The sequence below is a fragment of the Emydura macquarii genome, unplaced genomic scaffold (assembly GCF_026122565.2).
Source record: "Emydura macquarii macquarii isolate MOO-44397 ecotype Brisbane River unplaced genomic scaffold, CSIRO-AGI_Emac_v2 contig_2422, whole genome shotgun sequence".
Lineage (NCBI taxonomy): Eukaryota > Metazoa > Chordata > Testudines > Chelidae > Emydura > Emydura macquarii.
In genome coordinates this window covers 29278208-29300541 of record NW_027132559.1, presented here as the reverse complement: position 1 = coordinate 29300541, position 22334 = coordinate 29278208, and the positions used below count along the sequence as shown (strand labels likewise).

General features: G+C 40.9%; 1 protein-coding gene across 3 annotated transcripts; it reads left to right on the top strand.

The window, feature by feature from the left end:
• The first annotated feature begins 12970 nt into the window (after positions 1–12970).
• On the top strand, positions 12971–21752 carry TAC1 (tachykinin precursor 1). 3 transcript variants are annotated; one of them, XM_067561687.1, is made up of 6 exons: positions 12971–13083; positions 13334–13548; positions 15012–15108; positions 16106–16129; positions 17744–17797; positions 21131–21752. In XM_067561687.1, exons 2-6 carry the CDS (start codon positions 13435–13437, stop codon positions 21178–21180), a joined length of 339 nt encoding a protein of 112 aa, XP_067417788.1. In that variant the 5' UTR covers positions 12971–13083; positions 13334–13434; the 3' UTR covers positions 21181–21752. The 3 variants fall into 3 exon arrangements, with proteins under 3 accessions (XP_067417788.1, XP_067417789.1, XP_067417790.1); XM_067561688.1 differs by lacking the exon at positions 21131–21752 and adding an exon at positions 18490–19642; XM_067561689.1 differs by lacking the exon at positions 17744–17797.
• The last annotated feature ends 582 nt before the right edge of the window (positions 21753–22334 follow it).

Genomic DNA, 22334 nt, shown 5'->3' with positions numbered 1-22334 from the left:
ATGCAGAATTTGAAGCTTGGCATTAGAGTAGATAGGGCAGCTCTCTAATGGTGCCTTTCTCCTCATGTTAGTTTAAAGAGAATGTACAGCACTTAGGACAATGAGGTACTTTGAATGCCTGATTGGAGGCCTCTAGAGATTGCCATAATGCAAATAATAATCACCAAGAGATTATATAAAATGAATTTCCTTCAGCAAGAATGGCCACATAGACTTTAGCATCTAAAGAATAGGGCAAATGTATTTATCTTACTTTACATGGTAATCTGCCAAGCACCTAGGCCAATATTTTCAGTACATCTTCTGAAAATAAGAAAAGACTTCACTTAGTGAATTTTACCAAAAGTATTCCAGAGCTCATAGTAATGTAGTCACTAGATATTAAATGTAGCTCTTCGGATACAGATACCATATATGTGAAGTACTATGTACTGGATGCATTATTTATACCTTTGCATTAAATCTGTAAGCCTTTCTGATTCTCTCATCCATAGAGGACCAGATTTGCCTAACTGCACGTGCAAAAAATATGTGCATAATTTTTGCGCATGATTACATGTGCAATTGCATGTGTTGATGGCCAGTCAGACTTTTAAGTTGGCTACTTATACACGTGGTTAGCACAACTGCATGCACAGTCATAAAAACTTGGCCCATCATTTCTATCTGAATAAATAGTACTGCTAGTCTTGGGAAATCATCTGTTCAGACCCATTGCAAGAGTGCTGGCTGAGAGTCAATAGGATTAACAAACGAAAGTTTAAATATGCATGCTGAACTTGGGTTGGGAGGAAGTCAGAGCTAAGGCAAAAACACGGCACTTTGTGGGCCTTCCTTAATGACTAGAACAAGAAGAAGTATAATTAAATTTGTTGCTGAATTAAAAATTGACTGTGTTTGCTGAATGTGTATTAACTGGAGAGTGATGCAAAGTTAAATGAGATTCAACACTTGATACTTACTCATCCAAACCAAACTGCAAGAAAAGAAATGTATCACTCAGACACACACCTTTCTGATATATGAGACGTAGTCTCTGAGCTGGAAGGCAAAAGACAGCTTTGACTTGGGGATCAAACAGCCTTCTGCTATATGAGGTTTTAAAGTATCTCAAAGTATACTTTCTAACCTAAGTTAAGTGCCAGTGTAGTGATGATTTCAGTAATATTTTCCTATAAGTGTTTGGTTTTGTACCTTCTTATTTCGCTATTTGTTCTTTATTTTTTCCTTTAAGTTGTCAACGAAGTAATATTTTGTTTAAAACTGGCTAAACTAGGGCAGTCACATCAGACAGATGCAATCAGAGTCCTGGAAACAGTGTCTATCTAGGTATGTGTATGACCATAATATCTGAGCATCTCACATTTACAAATGGATTTTAGCCTTGTTTTATAGGTGGAGATCTAAGGCACAAGGTAGAATAAGTGACTTGCCCATGATCACACAGGAAGTCTGTGGCCGAGCAAGGAACAGAGCTCAGTTCCCCTGAATCCGAATCAAAGCCTAGTGCCTTATTCGCTAAACAATCCTTAGCTCCAGGAAACTGCACTCTTCTGCTCCCAGTGGTGGTTCAGATGAGCTATTGAGGGCTAGTTTGTACATGAACAGAGTGAACACCCTGAAAGGCACAAGTCCTGCCAGTATTAAAGACATTGCTATGACTGAAATATCAAGCACTCTCAAGTGAAGAAATTCCAAAAGTTAAGGCTGCACCCAGATTCACCTGGCAACATGATACATCCCCCAGTACACTGGCCCTCATGAAGAGCAGAATGTAAGTACACGAATGAAATCACTCTGACTGACATGCTGTAAAAGCAAGGAAAGGAAGGGCAAAGAAAACAAAATTCTTCAGGGTGACAGTATTCAAGGTGATGGCTAATGTGTAGATTAACAGATTTTAAGGCCAGAACAGGCCATTAGAACATCTACTCTGACCTTCTGTACAACACAGTCCATAGAACCTCACCCAGTTACACCAGCACTGAGCCTACTCATTTGCGTTTGGCCAAAGCATATCAAACAACCAGAGGCCTGGAAAAGGCCTCGTTAAAAAATAAAAAAGAGATTGCAGCGTGATCCCTGAATGTTGTATAATGTGGTATACCCACTAAGAAGATCTCTGCGTAAGGTTTCTCATACAGAGGAGCTCTTTCTGGTTCCCATTAATAGACCATGTCCTGTGTTGTTCGGTGTAGTCCCTCTTTATTGGCAGTCATGTACTCCAGAACTCAGAGCTGATTCACCTGCTAGAGTCTTCTGTTAGCTCTCCAAAGGGAAATCGAAACCGTGACAGTATGAAATAATCCTTCCCTGAAGAACGCTAACCTCAGTTTCGTGAATAGATAATTCTAACAATGTTTTATCTTGGTGATATTTTTAATAGACTTCTGCTTTCTTGTGTGTATCTCAACACAGCTATCACTATCTTTTTATTATTGTGATCAGTTATTGCCTATTTAGAGATTAACACTTCATGTTCAGGCAGAATGACTATAAATTTTCCATGTCTCAGTTTGATACTTTTACTGGATTTTTATTCTACAACAAAAAGGAGATTCAATAGGACACGCAGTATTTGCTTCTAAAGCCCTGGTATATCCAGAGACCTCAGACTTTACAACTGCAACATTATTACATAGGAAACATAATTTTAGTTAACTCAAATGTATTAGTTATTTTTCTCTCCGTCCAAACTCTGAACAACCTCTCTGCCATTAATCTCTCTATGCAATGCTTTATTCTCCCATTTCATAGACATATTTGTTTTCCCCTTTCCTAATGAAAGGAGCTTTATAGCTGTTTGTAACAACTGAGTGGAGGGAACAGATCATGTGCCAAGAACTTAGACACATAATGCAGTTGAGGTTACTTATAAGGGAGAGACATTTAGAGGCCGAGACACGACTCTAAACTGTGATGGATGATTGCATCTTCCTTTGAGTTGAAGCCTAATCTCTTCCCCTTTCCTCCCTTCTGGTTCTATGCTTTAGGAGCACTTTTGGTGCCAGCAGCATGCCTGAACACTAGCATCCTACCGCAAGCAACATTTGGAGTGTGGACATTGGGTGTGCAGCCAGGACCTACCTGCACTACTCACTCCTTCCTAATCTATGTAATAACCCTATGGGATTCCTCCCCGCACCCCCAATTCCCCACATCTTTCAAAAACACTGCAGATCCTTTCATCATAGACATCAAAAAGAATTCTAGAAGAAACTAATGCAAAATTTTAAACACATATCTCACCATATCCGGGACTGTATATCAAACAGTGGAGAGTGGAGGCGGAGGGATGGATTCTTAGATTTCCTCAGGCGTCATGGTGGCCCCCTAAGAATTACTGAGAGTCTGTTCCTCCTCCTCCTTCCACTAATGAAATGTAGATCCCTAGCCCTTTGAAGAATCTACATCAGAGCCATGACAAGCTTTTAAAGTTGCTTGGAAGTCAGCATGGAGTGAGACGGAAGGAACCACAGCAATATAACAAAACAAAATAAACAAAGCATTCTTGTAAACAATGTGATGAAAATCCTCAGGTTACCATGACATCCATTGGCAACTATGTCTCTTAGTTACCTTTCTCCATAGGACACACTTTCCAGTATGATTAGCTTCTCCGTTTATTCCATTATTATCATAAACTTCATTGTATCCCATCCTCATAGACCCATTTTTATGCATTCTTTCTTGTTTCTTCCAGCCCAGTTACATAGTACATAATTTTTACCTGACCCACTTAGAACTTGTAGGCCGTATAGCTGTAGCCATGTCAGTCCAGGATATTAGAAAGTCAAGGTGGGTAAGGTAATATATTTTATTGGACCAACTTCTGTCTCTCACCAGCAGAAGATGGTCCAATAAAAGATATTACCTCACCCCCGACTCTCCACTTAGAACTTGTTATTAATATGATTTTTATACTCAAGATGTTTTAAATATATGGTCAGATTCAGAAATGGTACAGTGGATAGCCACACCATACAAAGATGTTTTATTTTATGTGATTACCAGAATTGCTCAATAAATTGTTCTTGCAACTTTCTCCGTTTTTCTATTTTTTCTGCTTCATCCAAGGTTTTCCCCTTCTCAGTTGTCCCACTTACTTTCTCTTCCACTTACTTTCCAGTTCTTTTTATCACACATACAGATGCTAAGTTCAATGCTAAGTTCAATGTTTGCAACAGAAATTCCAACCCACTTTTATGCAGTATGGAAAAATACTTCATGCTGGAGACAAAGATTTAATAGAAAAGCTGGAGAAGAATTGTGAAGGGGAATGAATGAGAAGCAGATAAATCATAAACAACATGCACAAGATCATAAAAGACTTCTGGGATTTGTGAAGAGATGATGAACTTCACAACAATATGTGCAGAGAGAAAGAGAGCAAAGCAGAAAATGCATTTGGATTAAAAAACAGGGTTTGTCTCCTCCTTAGCCCCGCCACCAATAAAATGGTGGAATTAATTTTCTATATTAAGATCAAAATTCAATTAAATTTCTTCTGAGACTACAGTTGAATATCCTGCAAAACCCTGACTGTGTGGTCTCCCCTTTACAGATTTTTTTTTTAGAACATAAAAATAGCCATATTGGGTCAGACCAATGCCCTATCTAGCCCAGTATTCTGTCTTCCGACAGTGGCTGGTGCCAGGTGCTTCAGAGGGAATGAACAGAACAGAGCAAACATGGAGTGATCCATCCCCTGTCATCCAGCCCCAGCATCTGGCAGTCAGAGGCTTAGGGACACTAGTGCATGGGGTTGCCTCCTTGATCATGTTGGCTAATAAACATTGATGGACCATGATGAGGTCCATGAACTTATCAAATTCTTTTCTGAAGCCAGTTATACTTTTGGTTTCACAAAATCCCCTGACAATTACTTGTACAAATTGACTGTGCATTGTGTGAAGAAATACTTCCTTTTCTTTGTTTTAACCTACTGCCTATTAATTTCATTTGGGTGACCCTTGGTTCTTGTGTTATGTAATGAGATGAATAAATCTTCCTTATTTACTTTCTCCACACAATTCATGATTTTATAGACGTCTATCATGTCCCCCTTTAGTCATCTCTTTTTTGAGCTGAACTGTCACAGTCTTCTTCAGCTCTCCTCATATGGAGTCTGTTTCATACCCCCCTCATCATTGCCCTTCTCTTTACCTTTTCCAATTCCAATATACCTTTTTTTGAGACAGGACAACCAAATCTGTACACAATATTCAAAGTGTGGGCATACCATGGATTTACATAGTGGCATTATGATATTTACTGTCTTATCTATCCCTTTTTCTAATGGTTCCTAACATTCTGTTAGCTTTGTTTACTTTTTTCACTTGTTATATAATTGTATGCAATATCTCATCAATGATTATATGCATAGAATAAATTCCTTTTATTCCTAAAGTAAATTTTGGAATATAGAGGCTTATCTATAAAGGGCTTTAATTTGTGTCCTATGTGATTGATGTGAAAAACTTTGGATGTAAGACATCCAGCAGAAAATAGGGGCATCATAGAGAAGATGGGTGAAGAAGAGATCTTCTAAACCAGTGATTTTCAAATTTTGTTAATTTGCAGATCCCTAAAAAATTTCAAATGGAGGTGCAGACCCCTATGGAAATTTTAGACATAGTCTGCAAACCCCCAGGGGTCCACAGACCACAGGTTAAAAGCCATTGTTCTGGACTCTCCATATTATTTATCAAATATAAAGATTTTGGAGCCTAGGGAGTTAAGAAATTATTTACATTAATTGTAGGTAGTACTGTACAATAATACCATTAATGTGTTACTGATGCTAGGGTGAAATCCCAGGGGCCATGGAGAAGCCACAGAAGGCCCATGATGCAGCAGAACTCTCATGGTTCCACTACACAAGCATAGTGAGATGAAGTAGCCACCCACCAAACCAGAGGGGAAGGAACCACTGTCTGAACCCAGGTAGGAGGAGCCAGGCTATGATCGCCTCTTCCCCTGGAATTCAAAGGGTAGGACAGGATGTATAAAGGCAGGAGCTTGTAGTTCAGTTCAGCAGGAGCTGCCAGAGGAGACAGACACCCTTTGTTTGCTCCTAAGGCTGAAGCCCGGGGAGGACCCCAGCCATGCCGAAGACTGGCCTGAACTGCTGGTGCCAATAGCCAACCAAGACACTGAGGAGCTGCTGGGACTACCACTGTCTATTTACCCTGTGGAAACAGAGGACAGTGGCAGACCCAGGTACCCGAAGTGGAAGGGAGGAAGTGGCCCTGGGGCAGCCAACCATAGTCTGTCTGCATTGCTGCTGGAAGGCAGGTTGGCAGGTTTTGGCTGGACCCCCACTGACCCAGTGGTGGAACCTTCTGCCATTGTTAGTCTGGGACCCAGTGGAGTAGGGTGGGCCTGGGCCACCTACCCTCTGCTGCCAACATCACCCCTGGGGTGGCAGCCTCCCCACCTTAGGCCATGAGGCCTGCTTATATCTGTGCCCCTGCCTGAGGGCCAGAGCCCCTAGTCTGTTTGGTGCTCTGCCCTTCCTGAGGGCATGAGCCCCCTAGACTGCTTGCCAGCTCTGCCATGCCTGAGGGCCTGAGCGCTAAACTGTTTGGGGGTTCTACCCTGCCTGAGGGCTAGAGCTCCCTAGACTATTTACTGCTTCTCCCTGCCTGAGGGCCAAAGCTGCCTACACTATTCACTGCTCTGTCCTGCCTGAAGGCTGGAGCTCATAGACTGCTTCATTGCTCTGCCCTGTCTGATGGCCACAGCTCCATAGACTTCCTCCTGGCTAATTCCCCTGTCACTTGACTGAGCTCACAGTTACGTAGTGAGTCAGAATGGCTGTCCACTGACCCAGAGGGTAGGGATCACCACTAACCCACTACAAGAAGTCAGGATATGGAAGAGCTAGGCAGGGTCTACCCATCCCCTTCTCGGTTGTGGAACTGAGCTCTGCTGTGGTCTACTCCAAGGGAGTGTAAAGGAGGATAGGAGTGTAGTGGAGTGCCCAGTGAGCCCATATTTGCTTGGCCCCCAACTAGAGAAAGGACAATCTTGTAGTTCAGCAAGGGATTGGGAGTTGGGCCAGTTTAGTTCTATCCCTGGTCCTGCCACAGATATCTTGTGTGACTTCAGGCAGCAAGCATTCATCAGTGATAATTAATTAGCATAGAAATGTTGATAAATAATAACTCAGGCCACACTTGGGTGTCTATGTCAGGGCAAGGGACCTATTTTATAGCCAACCTACAGAGATGTAATAAAACCTCAGCAGTTCTGGAGGGCTCTGTGGGGCAATGTTTTTACTCTGACAGGACAATTCTATTGAAGATTTGGTAGGGCTGCACAATTAATATCTTTTGTCCTCTACAGTTCATGAAGTGGCCTCATCCATGACTTTGTCCTTGCAGATCACCATAGTTTTCAGATGACCTAAAACAACTGAAGCAAGAGGAAAAATTACTAGAGAACTAATCTCTGAAGTCTCAGCCTAAATCAAATCAACTGAGTTATAAACATTTTTTGTAATCTTGTCATGACTGTGCAGGAGGCAAACAGATTCTTTGTCTACATCATAACATCTGCAAAGTGAGTGTCAATCAGCAGATTTTGTTAATCCAAGGTGTCTTTGCTCAATGGTTTATATGACACCCTCTCATTATGAAGAAATTCCATGTTACTATTTCTCTGGTTAAGTTTAGGTCAGTGATGCTCACTCAGGTACTACAAGTTTTGAGAATACTTTGTGCTACAAACTGTGTCTTGGCCCCTTGTCCTTCCTGAATGGTGAAGGCTAGTGAGGAAAAACTGGGTTAATTGTTTACAGAGATTGCCATTATCTCCCTTAAACGTGGTAGGCTACAAATATATATTTTATATAATATATAAATAGTGAGACCATCTTACATTTTTTTATCAAAATTATTGAGCAGGTTTTGATAAGACAATTCTGAATACCTAGATGCCTTGGATCTTCTTGATTCTTGTCAATTTGGATATAGATCTGCATATGCCACAGAGGCTTTGGTAGATGATTAGTTCCTGAGGATGGATAAAAATCAGGTGTCCATGCTGATATTGATATCAGCCATCTTGCATGCTGTTACTCATAAGGTGATATTAACTTGCCTTCAGACCCTAGGGGGAATAGTTAGGGTTGCTCTTTGGTGGCTTTGTTCCTATCTCTCAAAGATCTCTGAGTAGTTTGGAGTAATTGCTTTTCTGCCCTAAGGACCCTCTCATAGATTTCTGCAGGATTCTCACGTGTATTCAATGTGGATATTGGGTCATTAGACTAATGAGATGCTGAAATGCAGTATATATTTTCAGTATGCTGATGACACTCAGCTCTATAACTCTGTTTCATCTGACCCCACCAGCAGATCACATGCCTTACTCAGTGTTGATAAAAATTGAGCCCCATATGAGAGTAAACTAGCTGAAATTCAATCCGGATCAGATGAAAATGATGTTGGTAGGACCGAGGAAACAACTGGAAATATTACAAGGACTATATCTCCCTGTATAACTGGGGCAGTATGCTCGCAATGTGTGAATGTTGAGAATCTGGGGATGCTGTTGAATCTCCAGCAGCTGCCATAAAAGTGGCAAAATTGGCTTTTTTCATCTGGATCTGACCAAGACAATGAAAACATTTCTTTGGGATGTGGACCTTGCTACTGTGAGATACTGGCCTCCCTGTGAGCCTTGCACAGCTGAATTTACACCTGCCTTTACAGGCAGAAGAATACAGTGATTCCCTTGACAGCCCACACCGTCTGCATAAACATAATTAGACCACATCACACCAGCATATATTCTTTATCACACATTCATATTCCCATACACGTGTAGTCTAGAACTATAAATCCTCATTACAAGAATGATTTAAAATCTGATACATTTGCATTATGGAATTTAAAAACTTAGGTTGCTTGGTAGTTCAGCAACCTGGTGTTGCTAAATTATAAAACCTGTCTGCTATCTTAGTTCTGCTAATTTATTCCATGTCTGATGAGTGTAAAGCAAATTGGATACTTCACCAATAAATAATTTTAAGATCTCAAAATCAATCACCACGGTACCACGACTCCTGATCTGTAATCAATCTCATTCTACTTTCTCTTTAGGCACATATGCATGAGAAATTTAAGAGGCAATCAATCGTGGCTTCTTATTTATGAATAACTGAGACACCTCCTGACTAGAACATTTCCAATGATCTTGCAAAGCTGAAAATCAGAAGTGAAGTCTGTGTATGAGTGGATGTATATATATGCATACACATTAGTAGTGCGTATTAGCTAGTATAACTAATAGTTGGTATTAGTTGGTATTGGCAAAGTCCTTTAATGATGATATACCAGCTATTCTGTCACATCACTATGCTATTGGACTTTTTGTTGCAAACTAACACATCAGCATAGAATTCAAATAAATATTTCTCAAGTACCCTCACACAGAAATTATCATTTTAAACCCACCTGAAAAACAATTCTCTGTGTTGTTTTTTGGACACAATTGCTTCACAGACAGTTTTCCATTTGAGTTGGGATTCATGTCATGACAGGTTTCTTTAATCCAACTCCTAAATATGAGACTATAAGAATGTCTGATTAATAGTGCTGAAGTCTTCTTCCTTTATTAAAATTTGCAGGAGAAATACTGATCACTTGAATGACCTTTGATCTCTTGATCTGTGAGTCAAAATTTCTATATCTGTTGTTTGAAATCATAGGGCCTAATATTGTAATCTCTCGTGCTCATTTGCAAACAAATTGATACTATGATATAAAATGTACTAATATCCTGTAATTCTTTTTACTGTTAAGTAAGATGCTACAGCTGCATACACCTAGTAGTGGCTAAGGGCCAAATCCTGCCGTCCTTGAATTGATACTGGACAGTGATGCAGGTATTTCAATATTAAAAAGAACCTGGTGACAGAATTGTTCTAAAAAATTATAATTTTTTCAAGAGAAAAAAACTTTTGATAGGCTAATGTTAAGTCCTAATTAAGATGCTAATAATTCACATAATTATCTTATCCTCGGGATAATAACAATAATGCTTTAGCACTTTTGAGACCTAGCTTTCAAAGGGTTTGACAAAGGTGGGTAGGTCATTTTCCCTTTCACAGATGGGCGAACTGAAGAGCCAGTGGGGAAAAAAATCAAATTGACATAAATGGGAGCAGTAGCCCCAACATGACTCATTCAAGATAATACCGTGAGTTAGTTTCCAAACTTAAAAAGAGTCATGTGGCCCCATCTCCTATTCTTTTGCCCTATGCGCTAAATTGTGCTGCTGTCCTGCATCATTTTGTGCCCTCCCCCTTGTGTTAAAGATGGGCACTGAAAATTTTGTTAGAAGCCCCACTTTTGCCAATTGACCCTGACATGGGCTTCTCACTTTATGAAAAGCCCATTGTGCAATTTTTGTATGTAAGATTCAAAAGGACAAGGAAACATTGAGTAATCAGCTCATTGTATGGCTGGGAAGAAAAAAGTGAGTTTGCCCTTTTAGTAACTTTGCATTCCCAACCAGAATACTAAATAATCTGGTGATAAAATGTTTGAAGTTATTGATACCTAAGAGAAAAGGTATATATATACCTTTTCATGTTGTGGTCCCTCTTGTTTTCAATCTCTCTCTTTCTCTTTTAAAAAAAAATCTTTCTTGTCTGGACAATCATAGGGCACACTCTAACTGTGGCCATTTTGATGACAATTTAATACTGCAGAACGACTAGGACTTGTTAATGTCAGTTCATCTTGGCTAAAATATCGAGGCTTCAGTGCCTAGAATTGTCTTCAGTGGGAGCTGTGGGTAGTCAGCACTTCTGTAAATCAGTCTTTCCTGTAGTGCCTATGTATGGATCTAGGTCTCAAATTTTAGGTACATAAGTTTGTACATTTTGGTCAATATGTCAACAGAGGCCCATTATCATACAGAAGATTAACATGGGATAATCAAAGTAACACGGGAAAACCAGTAAGGGTTGAATCTTCAAAGGTCGTGCAAAATGAGATGTTGCACAAAAGCTACAGCAAGGAAAAGGGATGGCTGAGTTCCTCAGTGTTTCTCAACAATGTGCTTTCCACTAATATATCTATAAAAGTAATGAGTCTGAAAAGGGTTCATGTTTTGACAGATCTTTATAGAAGAAAAGGAGTCAGAAGGGTGATTATCACTTTTTGTTTAACCTTTTCTTTACCGGTCTCACCTGAAACCAGTGATGTCTTTTACCTAGCAACTGGATCGGAGTTCCACAGGATTAACAAATTAAATTTAAAGGAGCCATTGGTGGGGGGGAGCGTCTTAAGAGAAGCTAAATTATTATCTGAGTTAAATGTCATAAGTAACACAAAACTGTCATATGGAAAAGGATAAAGGTCCCAATTCTCTGCTGGAGTATATTGGCACCACTCCAATAAAGTCATTTGTACCATCAGAAAGTTTGACCCTAAACCTTTATCATTCAGCTGCCTTACATTAGAAGATTTGGTAGTGGGATATATGGGTGTCTAGACATTAATGTAATTATATTTCAGAACTCATATCTGTTTACATGCTAAACTGCAGTGAGCAGGACAAGACCATCTAAAGAAATAATATTACAGGGAGAAATATAGTTTGGACATAAAGGCAAGATAATGTATTTCCATAACATGTACAAAAATAAGCAATGTTACAATAGAACACACATCTAGAGAGAGAGATGGTAAGTGAAATGTGGTAGATGATGGTAAATGGAGAGATGATGGTAAGAGTTACAGTGAAAGCTCCCAGCGCAAGCTAATTTTTTCTGTGGGGATTTATGTTTCTCATCAGTGCAGTTTTATTGTTGGTATAATCATCTCTTACCATTAATCACACCCTACACTGTAAAGTGCAAATCACTGCCAAAACCACATCTTTTATACCCACAAGAGAAACAGAAAAAGGAGAGAGAAGAATCTGGAAAATGAAGAACGGTAACCCAAAGAAGCATCTGTTACACTGTTTTCACCTGCCAGCAAATCTTTCAGTGGGTACCCTACATCTCATATCCTTTGCAGAAGTTAAATGCAATCGATGATCAGATCTCTGTCCCGTCAAGAAAGAGAAACAAAAAACAGAGCAAATACCTTTTTTCAAGAGATGTGCTATAGAAAAATGCATCTGGTGTACTAAAATGTGATAGGACCGGATCCGAGTATCTCTGAAGTCAGTGGAAAGGTTTCCATTGATTTCACAGTGCTTTGGATCCGGCCCTTAACGCAGACTAAACCTTCATCATTTCATTTCCATGTCTCTTTCTCTATAGTACCAACAGAAAGAGAGCCTGCGACTTTGAGAACAATGCAATAACGCCCCGATAAATGAATGCGGATGGAGCGATCCAAGCTGACAAGAATCCAGGATTCACGTGATCAATCAGTAAGTGATCAATACTGAAATAAGGGTCTGCAGCGGAGAACCACTGTCGCGTAATAGCTTCCTAAGTAATTGTAGCTTCCTTTAAGGAATGCTAGGACCTGGGCATTATTTTCAGGAGTTCGAAGTGGTTCTTCGGTTCTCTGGCACGAATACTTGGGGGTCTCTTCAGCTCATTTTCAGTGCACCTATCCTGACGTCTGAAATAGTATCATCAACTTGCCTTGAGTGCCTGGAATGCGTCATATGCTCTGCTTTGATGACTAATCTTTGGTGTCAGGGGACAGTGGCTCGGAATCTATCTCTGGGCGGATGGCAGGAGTTGCGGGCTGGAGATGGGCCCCTTGTGCGCAGATCTCCCTGGCGTTGCGTCATTTGACACCCAAATGGAGTGCAGTTTGGGGTGGACACCAAAGGGGTCACCTCCCAGGAAAGGCTCCTTCGGGGGATCAGAGGAGGGGGAAGGGGAAGGAAGGGCTACTTAGGGTAATTGACGATTGATTACAAAATACAGCTGGGGACCTGTCACGTGTTTCACGGAACTGCAAGGGGGTAATTAGATTTAGACAAATGAAGTTCCCTTGGCCCTCCCCATCCCCAGGTATATAAAGCGGAGAGACCCGGCTCTCAGGCGTGCATTCAGACGCCCGGAGACAGCGGCAGAGAGCAGCGTGCGGTCCCATCGCGGTAAGTGCGCTCAGCCCCCTCGCCGGACGCTTTAGCCATTGCTCCAGCGCCTTTCTCTGCGCGGAGACTGTGGCTGGGACCTAGGCGGGCGTGTGTGTGTGTGTGTGTGTGTCGGTGTCACCCTCTGCCCATCGCTTCGGCTCGGTAGATCTTGTCTAGGCTGGGATGTGCGGTTCCTCTCGGGACGGATGCGGAGGGGGCGAGGAGGGAGTTATATGCAGCACTCACTCCTTTCTTTTCTTTGTTACAGCAGGCGGCAACTGCGAGCCACTGGCCACACTCGCCCGCCACCCCGGCCAGAGCCAACCACCCACTGCCCCGGGGGACTGCCGAGCAGGCGGAGAGGCGAAGATGAAAATCCTCGGCGCTTTTGCGGTGCTTTTCCTAATTTCGGCGCAAGTATTTGCGGAAGAAATCGGGGCCAACGATGATCTGAATTACTGGTCCGACAGCGACCAGATCAAGGTGAGACCGAGCGCCTGTGAGGGCTCCCTTGCTTCTCCGCTCGCGCAAGTAAGTAGCGAGCCGGCTTGTGTAAGTCCATGAATGGCCGTGGGCGCCGGCAGGTGGGAGAACTCCGCTCTTTGGATCTCACTGGTCTCCTTCCTAAAACCATGCGGCCAATTGCCATTTCCGACTGAGCGGTGACTAGATGAATTGCTGGGTCACTGCCCGCATTTAGCGGCTTAACAGGCGTGTCAAGTGATTTACACGGTGACTTTCTTTCGGTGGCTTCCAAATCCGCTTCTGTCGCGCACAACAGCGTGTAGATTTCACACCGAGTTTAACAGAGGTGCCCCCCCGCGGTAATAGCACAGGCAACCGGCGAATCGTTGTGTTGACGAAGGACAAGTGGGGACTAGAGTAACGTCGCAGAAACCAGTTCCGCAGTGAAACAGGTGGCTCCCTCCCAACCACGTTTTCCTGTGTTACGACGGGTAGAGGGGAAGCCGGGTCAGTAGGAGCTGGGTGATACAGCCGCAGTTAGAAGGGGATGAGTTACTAATGTGTAGCTGGCTGTGGGTACGTTATTTCCCGGATCCCGGTTCTCTCCGGATCGGGTAGATCTCCATAAAGGCAGTACCCTAAGGGATCAAGCTGTAGTTGACCAGATTTCCCAGGGATGTAGCAGTGGATTCACTTGGGGTTGGGTTGCTTTAAAATAACATGGGCAGTACAAAACCCTGGGACCCCGTGCGTGCTTTTCTCTGGGCTCCATCGCCAGCCACACACAGCCGGCGCTTCGAGTCTCAGGGACCCGAGGCGGGGGGGAAAATGCCTGTTCTCCTGCGCCTTGTCTGCTTTCATCTAGGGTGTGGCCGTTTGCGCGCCGCAGTTAGTGCAGCCAGACCCTCTCCGCCCCCCGGGGGTCTCTTGCCCGTCTCCGTAACTCCGGAGATGCTTCTTGCTAGACGGCTGCCGGGTATGGAAAAGCTTATTGCAAAGCAGATGGCTTGCAGTCCACACACGAAGGCATGTGGCTGGCGGGTGGTTTGTTCCCATGGGAAGGGCCAGTCCAGCTAAGGGAGCAGGGGGAAAGCGACCGACTTTGAGCGGACCTGTTGCATGCACAAAATCGTTTTCCTCCAGGCTAGACCTTAGAATCCAAACGGATCGAAATTGCCCTTCTTGAAAGAAAGCAGCAGATCCGGCTTCGTGGCTGCTTCTCAGTTCGAATTGCCCACAGCCGCTTCTTCTCCAGCGGTCTCACGGCAGAGTCTACTTGGGTCTACACGGTACAGGCACAACACTGAGAGGCAACCACAAGTTTGCGATCGATGGGGCAGGCAGCTGGGGCGTACTTTGGCTTGCTCGATGCCATTCCGGGGGCTCTCGGGTTTTGGGTCACACACACACACACCCCCCTTCCCTCCCGGATCTCCAGGGCTGTGCTGAGTAAAATGCTGACACGCTCCTTTACATTTCAGGAGGAGCTGCCCTTACCCTTCGAACACTTTCTGCAGAGAATTGCTAGGAGACCCAGACCTCAGCAGTTCTTCGGTTTAATGGGCAAACGAGATGCTGGTGAGATTGCATTCTGTTTCTAAGCTAGAGGAATGATTTACATACATCAGAACCACGGTGTAGTTTATCCTTCCGCTTTTTAAAACCTGATTCTCAGTTCACAATTCTCTCTCCTCTATTGAAGAGGCACTATAGGCATTTCAGTTTATGTAGTGTCTTTGATCTGGACTACTCCGTGTTTATGACCACTCCTTTTGAAGAAGAGGTAATGAGGCTAAAATGTAAATTTGTTTCCATTTTTTTCTGTCATGAGAGTGAGGATTACAATCATCCATGGCAAATATAGAAAGAATTTTAAATCTGATCCTGAATACTTTAAGAGAAAGCAAATACAAAGATGTGAAAACATGTTTTGTTTTGCTCCTCAGCGTACAATCAGATTGCATTATTTTGAATACAATTTTATGTATGGATTATTTTCAGGAGCATCTCAAAGATACATTATTGTAGACTTCTTTTCAGCACAACAATCCATGCCTTTATAGTATTTTATAATTTGTTTTTAAAATATAAATTAAATTCACTACAGCCACTGAAAGTTTTTTGTTTAATAGAAAATTAATCTGTCATTTAGAAAATCAGTGGACATATGATATGATCTTTATAGTAAACAATTCTTAAGTGCACACTTATATTTCTTAAACATAATCAAGAAAATAATCAAATATCTTGTGGGCTGGTATGTATGCCTTTAATTAAATTATTATTGTCATGATTTCTAGTTTAAAAGGTTTGCTAGTTTAAGAAGGGGGGGGGAAATAACTTTCATTAAGGCTCAAAATAGTTAACTAATTGTGTCTTGATTTACAGAAGATACATTTTATTCATTAATAAATTATATAGCTCAGTGATTGATGTAGTAGTAAATTATTGCACTAATTATCCAAGGCTGGGAATATACAGATAGTTTCTATCTGTTTCTTTTCCTTCACAGACATCACACAGAGATCACTTTTATATTTTATCACTATTAAACTACTCTTTTTCCCCCCTCTAGGATATGGCCAAATCTCTCATAAAAGTAAGCTGGAAAATATTTTTTTCTAAACAGTTATCAAAACAAGTACAAAATGGGAAACTGAGTTGTTCTAATTTTGCAGTTACTATTATGTCACCATGAGCTAGAATGTTAGTGTTTCTTACTAAAGACTGAAAGCAAGAGTGGAGGAGAAATATTTCTAGCTCTGGATTTACCAAATCATATAGCTAGAGACAAGCTTGAACCTGTTTACCTACTCTAAACCTCCCCTCTCTGGGGCTACCGTCTGCTACCCTTACTCATAGTCAGGATGGGCTTACTCCCAAAATTAAGCTACATGAATTAAGGTGGCAGAAGCTAACAAACCAAAATTTCAAATACCTGAAGTTTGATTCCAGATCCAAACTTTACATTTGAGATATAATATCAATGTTCTAAGTTGTTATATCTGACTGATGAATGAATTGTCGTTACATAAGCAAATGCACCTGGCAACATGATTTAGTGTAGACTCCTATATTCCTGTATGTCTCCCATGAAGTCATATCATTCACACTGAGAAATGTAATTTTTCCTCGGGTCAGAAGATGCTTGGATGAAATCCAAGAGCTTGGCTTTTAATAAGTAAAAATGTTACATTTTGTGAGACGCATCCCAGAGTTCTGTGCTAACGGCTCAGACTTTCTCTGAGATTACTTGTCCGAATGACAATTTTAAAAAGTCTCATCCAAAATTCATGCCAGATAACCCAGCTGTAGCTGCTGACTGGAGTCAAAATTATAGTTTTAAAAAGTTTCCTCTCTGAAGATCACAGAAATTCACCTCTAAGATGTTTTATGGTGATTTATCCTGTAGTGTGAACACGCATTAACCAAGGAAAACCGTTTCCAAAGAGGAATTTGCACATTTTGTTCAAACCAGAATAGTAAAATAGAAGTAGATTATTTTCAAGATGTTTCTATCCTTACTTGAAATCAGACTAGCTACCACTACATATGCAGCATACATTATGGGCTAAATCCAACAACTCTTATCAAACCTCAGGCAGAACTTCCAAGGCCCCAAATGGAATAAGGATGGCAGGATGTAGTCTTATGAGAAAAGTTAAAAATCTTGAAATAGGGCCAGGTTGTGGAGCCCTAACACATGTTGGTGAGTGCTTAGTCATAGGACTACACAGGAGTAAATGCTAACCAGCGTGATTAAGGACTCCATAATCTGGCCCATAGAGAGGGCTCTATATGAAATCAGGAAACAATTATGCAAAAGAATTAACTCATAGAACAGATTAATGCAACAGACCGAAGTTATAAGAAGGAAAAGTTTGTCTTGATATAGGGCCTGATCAGGTTTCTAGTGAAGTCACTGGAAGTTCTACCATTGACTAAAATGAGGTCAAAATTGGGATCAGTTATCTGGTCACTGTCTAACCACAATGGACATGATTCTACTGGCCTAACTGGTTTTTGAATCAGTCCCTATGAGGATAGGTGAGAGTGATGTTAGTATAAATGGAGAACGAACATTTAGAGTGATATCAACTTTAGTAAGTAGGAAGAACATATGTTCCTTGTATTCCTCATGAAAACACATTATTACCTCCAGAGAAACTGCATATTTAAAATGTATTAAAACATCCCCAAATATATTTTTCAGGGCATAAAACAGACTCCTTTGTTGGACTTATGGGCAAAAGATCTTTAAATTCTGGTATGTATAAACCATGCTAAGATTAAACTACAATCTACTATTACCTTTTCATTCTCTCCCAGTAAACTGAGAAGCAGACTCAACATGAGGCAGTTCATAAAGGATAGACCAGTTTTTATGAGATTAAAAAAATTGTTCAATCAAAATATTTTAATATGAGGGTCATTTTCAGTGCTTATGAACGTGAGGGAGGATGGGCAATGGCTTGAGCCAGGCACAGTGCAACAGGTGCCATATAAATTTCTCTAAAGAACTCTGCTTGCACCCCTCAATTCTGATCTGTAGCTTCCAGGTTATTCCAATTCTCAGCTTCCTCTAAGCAGAGACAGAAAACCACACTGAATTCTGGGATGTATTTAGTGATATGGGCAAATGTTTAAAGGATGAAAGTATCAAAATTTTAACTCAGGTAAACTCACTACCTCCTGCACCACACAGCCAACTGATTTTTTGGGGGTTTAAAGGGAAACTGGTTTTATCTTGTACACTATTGTGAGAGCTTAGAGTCCTCCCATCAAAGGTGGCTCCATCTTTTGCGGCAAGTTGACAAGATTTTATTTGCTAAACATTCTCAACCTTTAAACTTTTTTTGAATCATTATTTGACTGTATAATTAAAAGATAAGCAGCATTTTAAACTACTGAAGTATTGCAGACAGGTTCTCACCACAACTTTCCCTTCTCTTTCCCCAGATCATGTGCATTTCCTCTAATCATCCCCATCTCTGTAGTGAAAATTGCATATAGATAACTCCAGTCTTCCATTAGCTGTACTTTGTCTTATCCACAAAGTGTTGTTTAACTATCCAAAAAGGAATTTTTAAAAACCGATCAAATACCTATTTCAAGCTACTGAAATAATTCTCAGTGTTTTTGTTAAATGGATTATAAATGTTAAATCACCACATGGCATTTTTATATTATGAAGATGCACATTGTAAACTATTTTCTGTAATTACAGTTGTCAGTGATTTTATTTTCAACTAGACTATATTCAAAGAAATAATAGATCTCTATATCCTAACCGGTTTGCAAATTGCCATGAATCAGGACCAATTCAGTATAGTTCTATCTGAGGGTAATAGCTATTAAATGTGCATAAACTTGTAAATACACCTTTGCTATTATAGCTGTAAATGGCATCAAGTGATAAATCTAGTTCAGTTTATATTGGGATTAAATTTATATTGTTATTCTAAGTATGAAAACCTGAGACACAGTGAGTGTAAAATACTCATCTTTGAAAGCCCCAATTACTTTAAAATTTGCTGGTATAGTTAGAATACTACTATATGCTTAGTTAACTATAACAAGTCTGAATAATGAAGCTGTGCACTGTCAGGCTTTCTAACAGTAACATACCAGCCTGATATGTAAACCGATTTCTTAGAATTTAGCATTCATGCGCCTCTGTTTAGTAGGGAGACTGGGAGGAAATAGTTCAAGTTTGATTCTGCTTCTGATGAACAGTATGCAGTAATCACAACTGCAACATAGTTTGCCACTATACAGACTGGGAAAGGAGATCCTCTGGAAGATTTTCTTCATTCAGGAGTAAAGTTATGTGCTGGAAATGTGCTAGGTTTCTCCCCTCGATGGCTAATACAATTTCTCCAGAAAACCACTAAGTCCTGGCATTAGGAGAGGTATTGTATGGAAGCTATGCTAATGTCCCTTCAGTAAATTCTTCCAGCTGTAAATGGAAAGTTAGAGATTACATGGTACCATACTCCTGGTGACTTGGCCAATATTTCCTGTCTCAGTAAAACAGGTTCCAATATGTAATGTGTCTGCAACAATGCAGGCAGAACCATGCACCCACTCAGAGCCTCAGTGAAATCAACAATTTGAAGTGGTTTCCATCTCATAGAGGGTTTACAGTTTTGTTCAATGGCTTTCATCAACCACTATAAAAATGGTTCCAATGGCACTACTGATAATGATTTGGGTGTAGTCCAGAATACTTGTTACTAATCAATTCACTGAACATTTTACATTCTGCTAACGAAAGTATCCGAATGTAACCAGAATGTATTGTTTTAGTATTTAATCAGACACACCCTGAAAGCAGGTTTGTTTTGTTTTTTAATGTGGGCTCTTGCTTGGTTTTTCCATGAGCTGTATGGAGCAGAATCATAATTCAAGCTCCACACTATCTGCAGCACTGGAATTAGCTGTGCATTTGCATGTAATAGTTATGCATCTGCATGCTATACTTAGCATAGCCAGGAATATTCCATCATAACATCAGTTAGTAGATGGAGAAAGGTCTCCCCCATGATGCATGACACAAGCCTTCTGCCTTAGAGGCAGAGCTATGTAGGGTAGTAAGCTTAAAAAGAAAAAAGCAATCGACTAAAACAGACTTTTTTGGAAGGTGCAGAGGGTTTGATTCGGTAGCTGCTTGACAGATTCCTCTAAAATAGGCAGACTGCACAGCTAAGACTTCCCACTTCCTATGGGGCAATATGTGAAGAAATTAACACAATTAGCAAGACAGGAAAAGAATTTTAAAGGACCCCATTGGTTTGTGCTCTCATTTAAAAAACAATCACAGGAGATGCAAAAGGGTAGACTAGGACCCTCCACACACAGATCTCTCTCCGTACTATGGAAGGGGAGGTCAGTCAGGGCCACAGCAGCATACACCTCTCCCTCTGCAAACGGCTGGTTGATATCTGTGAGGCAGGAGTGTTTTGGGATAGGTAGTGGGTGGGAGCTCTCTCTGAGGGGAAAGAACATTGTTCCCTCAGCTGGCCTTCTGGAGAGTATCAGGGAGATGTGAACATGGGGGTATTTTACCTTTTCACTACCTGCCCCATTGTGAAGGTCCTCCTTTAAGAGGGATCCTGGGGACGGCTGAGGTCAGTGAAATTCCTGGTACCAAGGCACCATTAGAACCACCCAGCAAGGAAGCCATCCAGCACCCAGAGCTAGTGCAGACTCTCAAGGCCTCCACGCAGATGGATATGATCTATGACAGATCCCAGGAGATCTGCAAGGGGTTGTGGCCTCTCATTCCTCAAACTAGCTGGGCTTGAGACTGCTGGGGAGTCTGCACAGAGCTTTCAGGAGTAAACTGCATTGAGTTTCACACTGAGGAAACAAAGGGTATGGACCCAATCTTGAAAGGAGCTGAAAGCCCTCCACTCTTATTGAAGCCAATGGGAGCTGAGAGTACTAACAATCTCTTAGGATCAGGCCTTTAATATATTGCTCAGAACTCAATGCAATAACACAAGGAAAGGTGGTGAGACGTAAAATTTGCTGTGTTTTATATGGTTCCTGGTGCTCATTATATTGATACAATACTTTACACTATTTTTTTTTTCAGGGTCCTCTGAAAAGAACACAGCACAGAATTATGAACGAAGGCGTAAATAAGACAGTCCAGTGTATTTATTAAACTTCATTTGTTTAAATGGCCAATGCAGTGTAATATAAACTACCCACTGTAAGGAATAATTATTTATTTAATAATTGTTGTTTTTTGAGTTGTAAATTCAATAAAATGATTATTTTTCATATTGTGGCAGCGATACACAGTGTGTAAGTGTGTTGTAGGTCTAAAATGAAGACACCGTATGGAACCGAAATCAGTGACATTTCACAACAAAGCACATTATTTGATATAACTTGTAAAGATATGCTCACCAGACAACAAAAAAGAAATATTATTTTGTTAATTTAAAGCAATCGTATCAGCTTCACTACCAATGCAGAGCAGAACTGATGTACAGCCTAGTGCCTCAATTTGTTTTCATGGTTTCAAATGTACTGTAATTTTCGTATCAAAATATATTTGTATCATTGCAGCATGTTTTATGTTTCGTGACTACGTGTACATATTTAAAGAAAAGAGGTTTGAATGTGAATCCAAAGTCTTCATTTCATAGTCTGGACTTTTATGATAGTAACATTTTAAATAAAAAATACTTTTGGGATTTTGCAACATACATTCCTTGGGTAGAGTGATGGAATTATTTCAAACCCAGAATAATCTGAAACAATGCAGATTGAAGAAATTATATTGGGCTCCGAGAGCAGAAGAAAACCCATTATAATTTCAGTACTTCACTTTGCAGGGCCGAATATAGGCTTTCTATTATTTGGGTGGGTTAAAACTTTGGGGATTTTTTGCAAGTTCTGTTTTTAGTGGTAGAGGCTCCAGCCAGCTGCCCCTGAGTTGATCTATTATGGGCTCAGTCATCCAGGGTGCTGAAAACCTTCAATGCCTATTGATGTAAAGAAGCTCAGTACTGTGTAGGATAGGGCCCTATGACCAAACTCCCCTGGAGTCTGCAATGCTGGTGGGGACAGAGAATTAGCTGGGGAATTAACCCCTTGTTGCATATTTGTGCTTAGAAGCTAAGAATTTTTTCAAAATATGTTTCTTGCCCATATAGGCATCGTGAAAACATGCTCTGAATGTAACTGATGCAATGATGTCCTCCTGAGTTTGCAGACTGAGGGGTATGAAACTGCCACATTCATCCCCATGTGGTGTTGACTTTGAAAGCTAAAGAGAATTTAAATGT

Bases quoted from the DNA above. Each gene is read 5' to 3' on its own strand.
- TAC1 (XM_067561687.1), top strand. From the start codon at position 13,435: ATGAAAATCCTCGGCGCTTTTGCGGTGCTTTTCCTAATTTCGGCGCAA. The intron at 13,549-15,011 runs GTGAGACCGAGC...TTTACATTTCAG, and splicing joins CCGACAGCGACCAGATCAAG to GAGGAGCTGCCCTTACCCTT. The intron at 16,130-17,743 runs GTAAGCTGGAAA...TATATTTTTCAG, and splicing joins TGGCCAAATCTCTCATAAAA to GGCATAAAACAGACTCCTTT.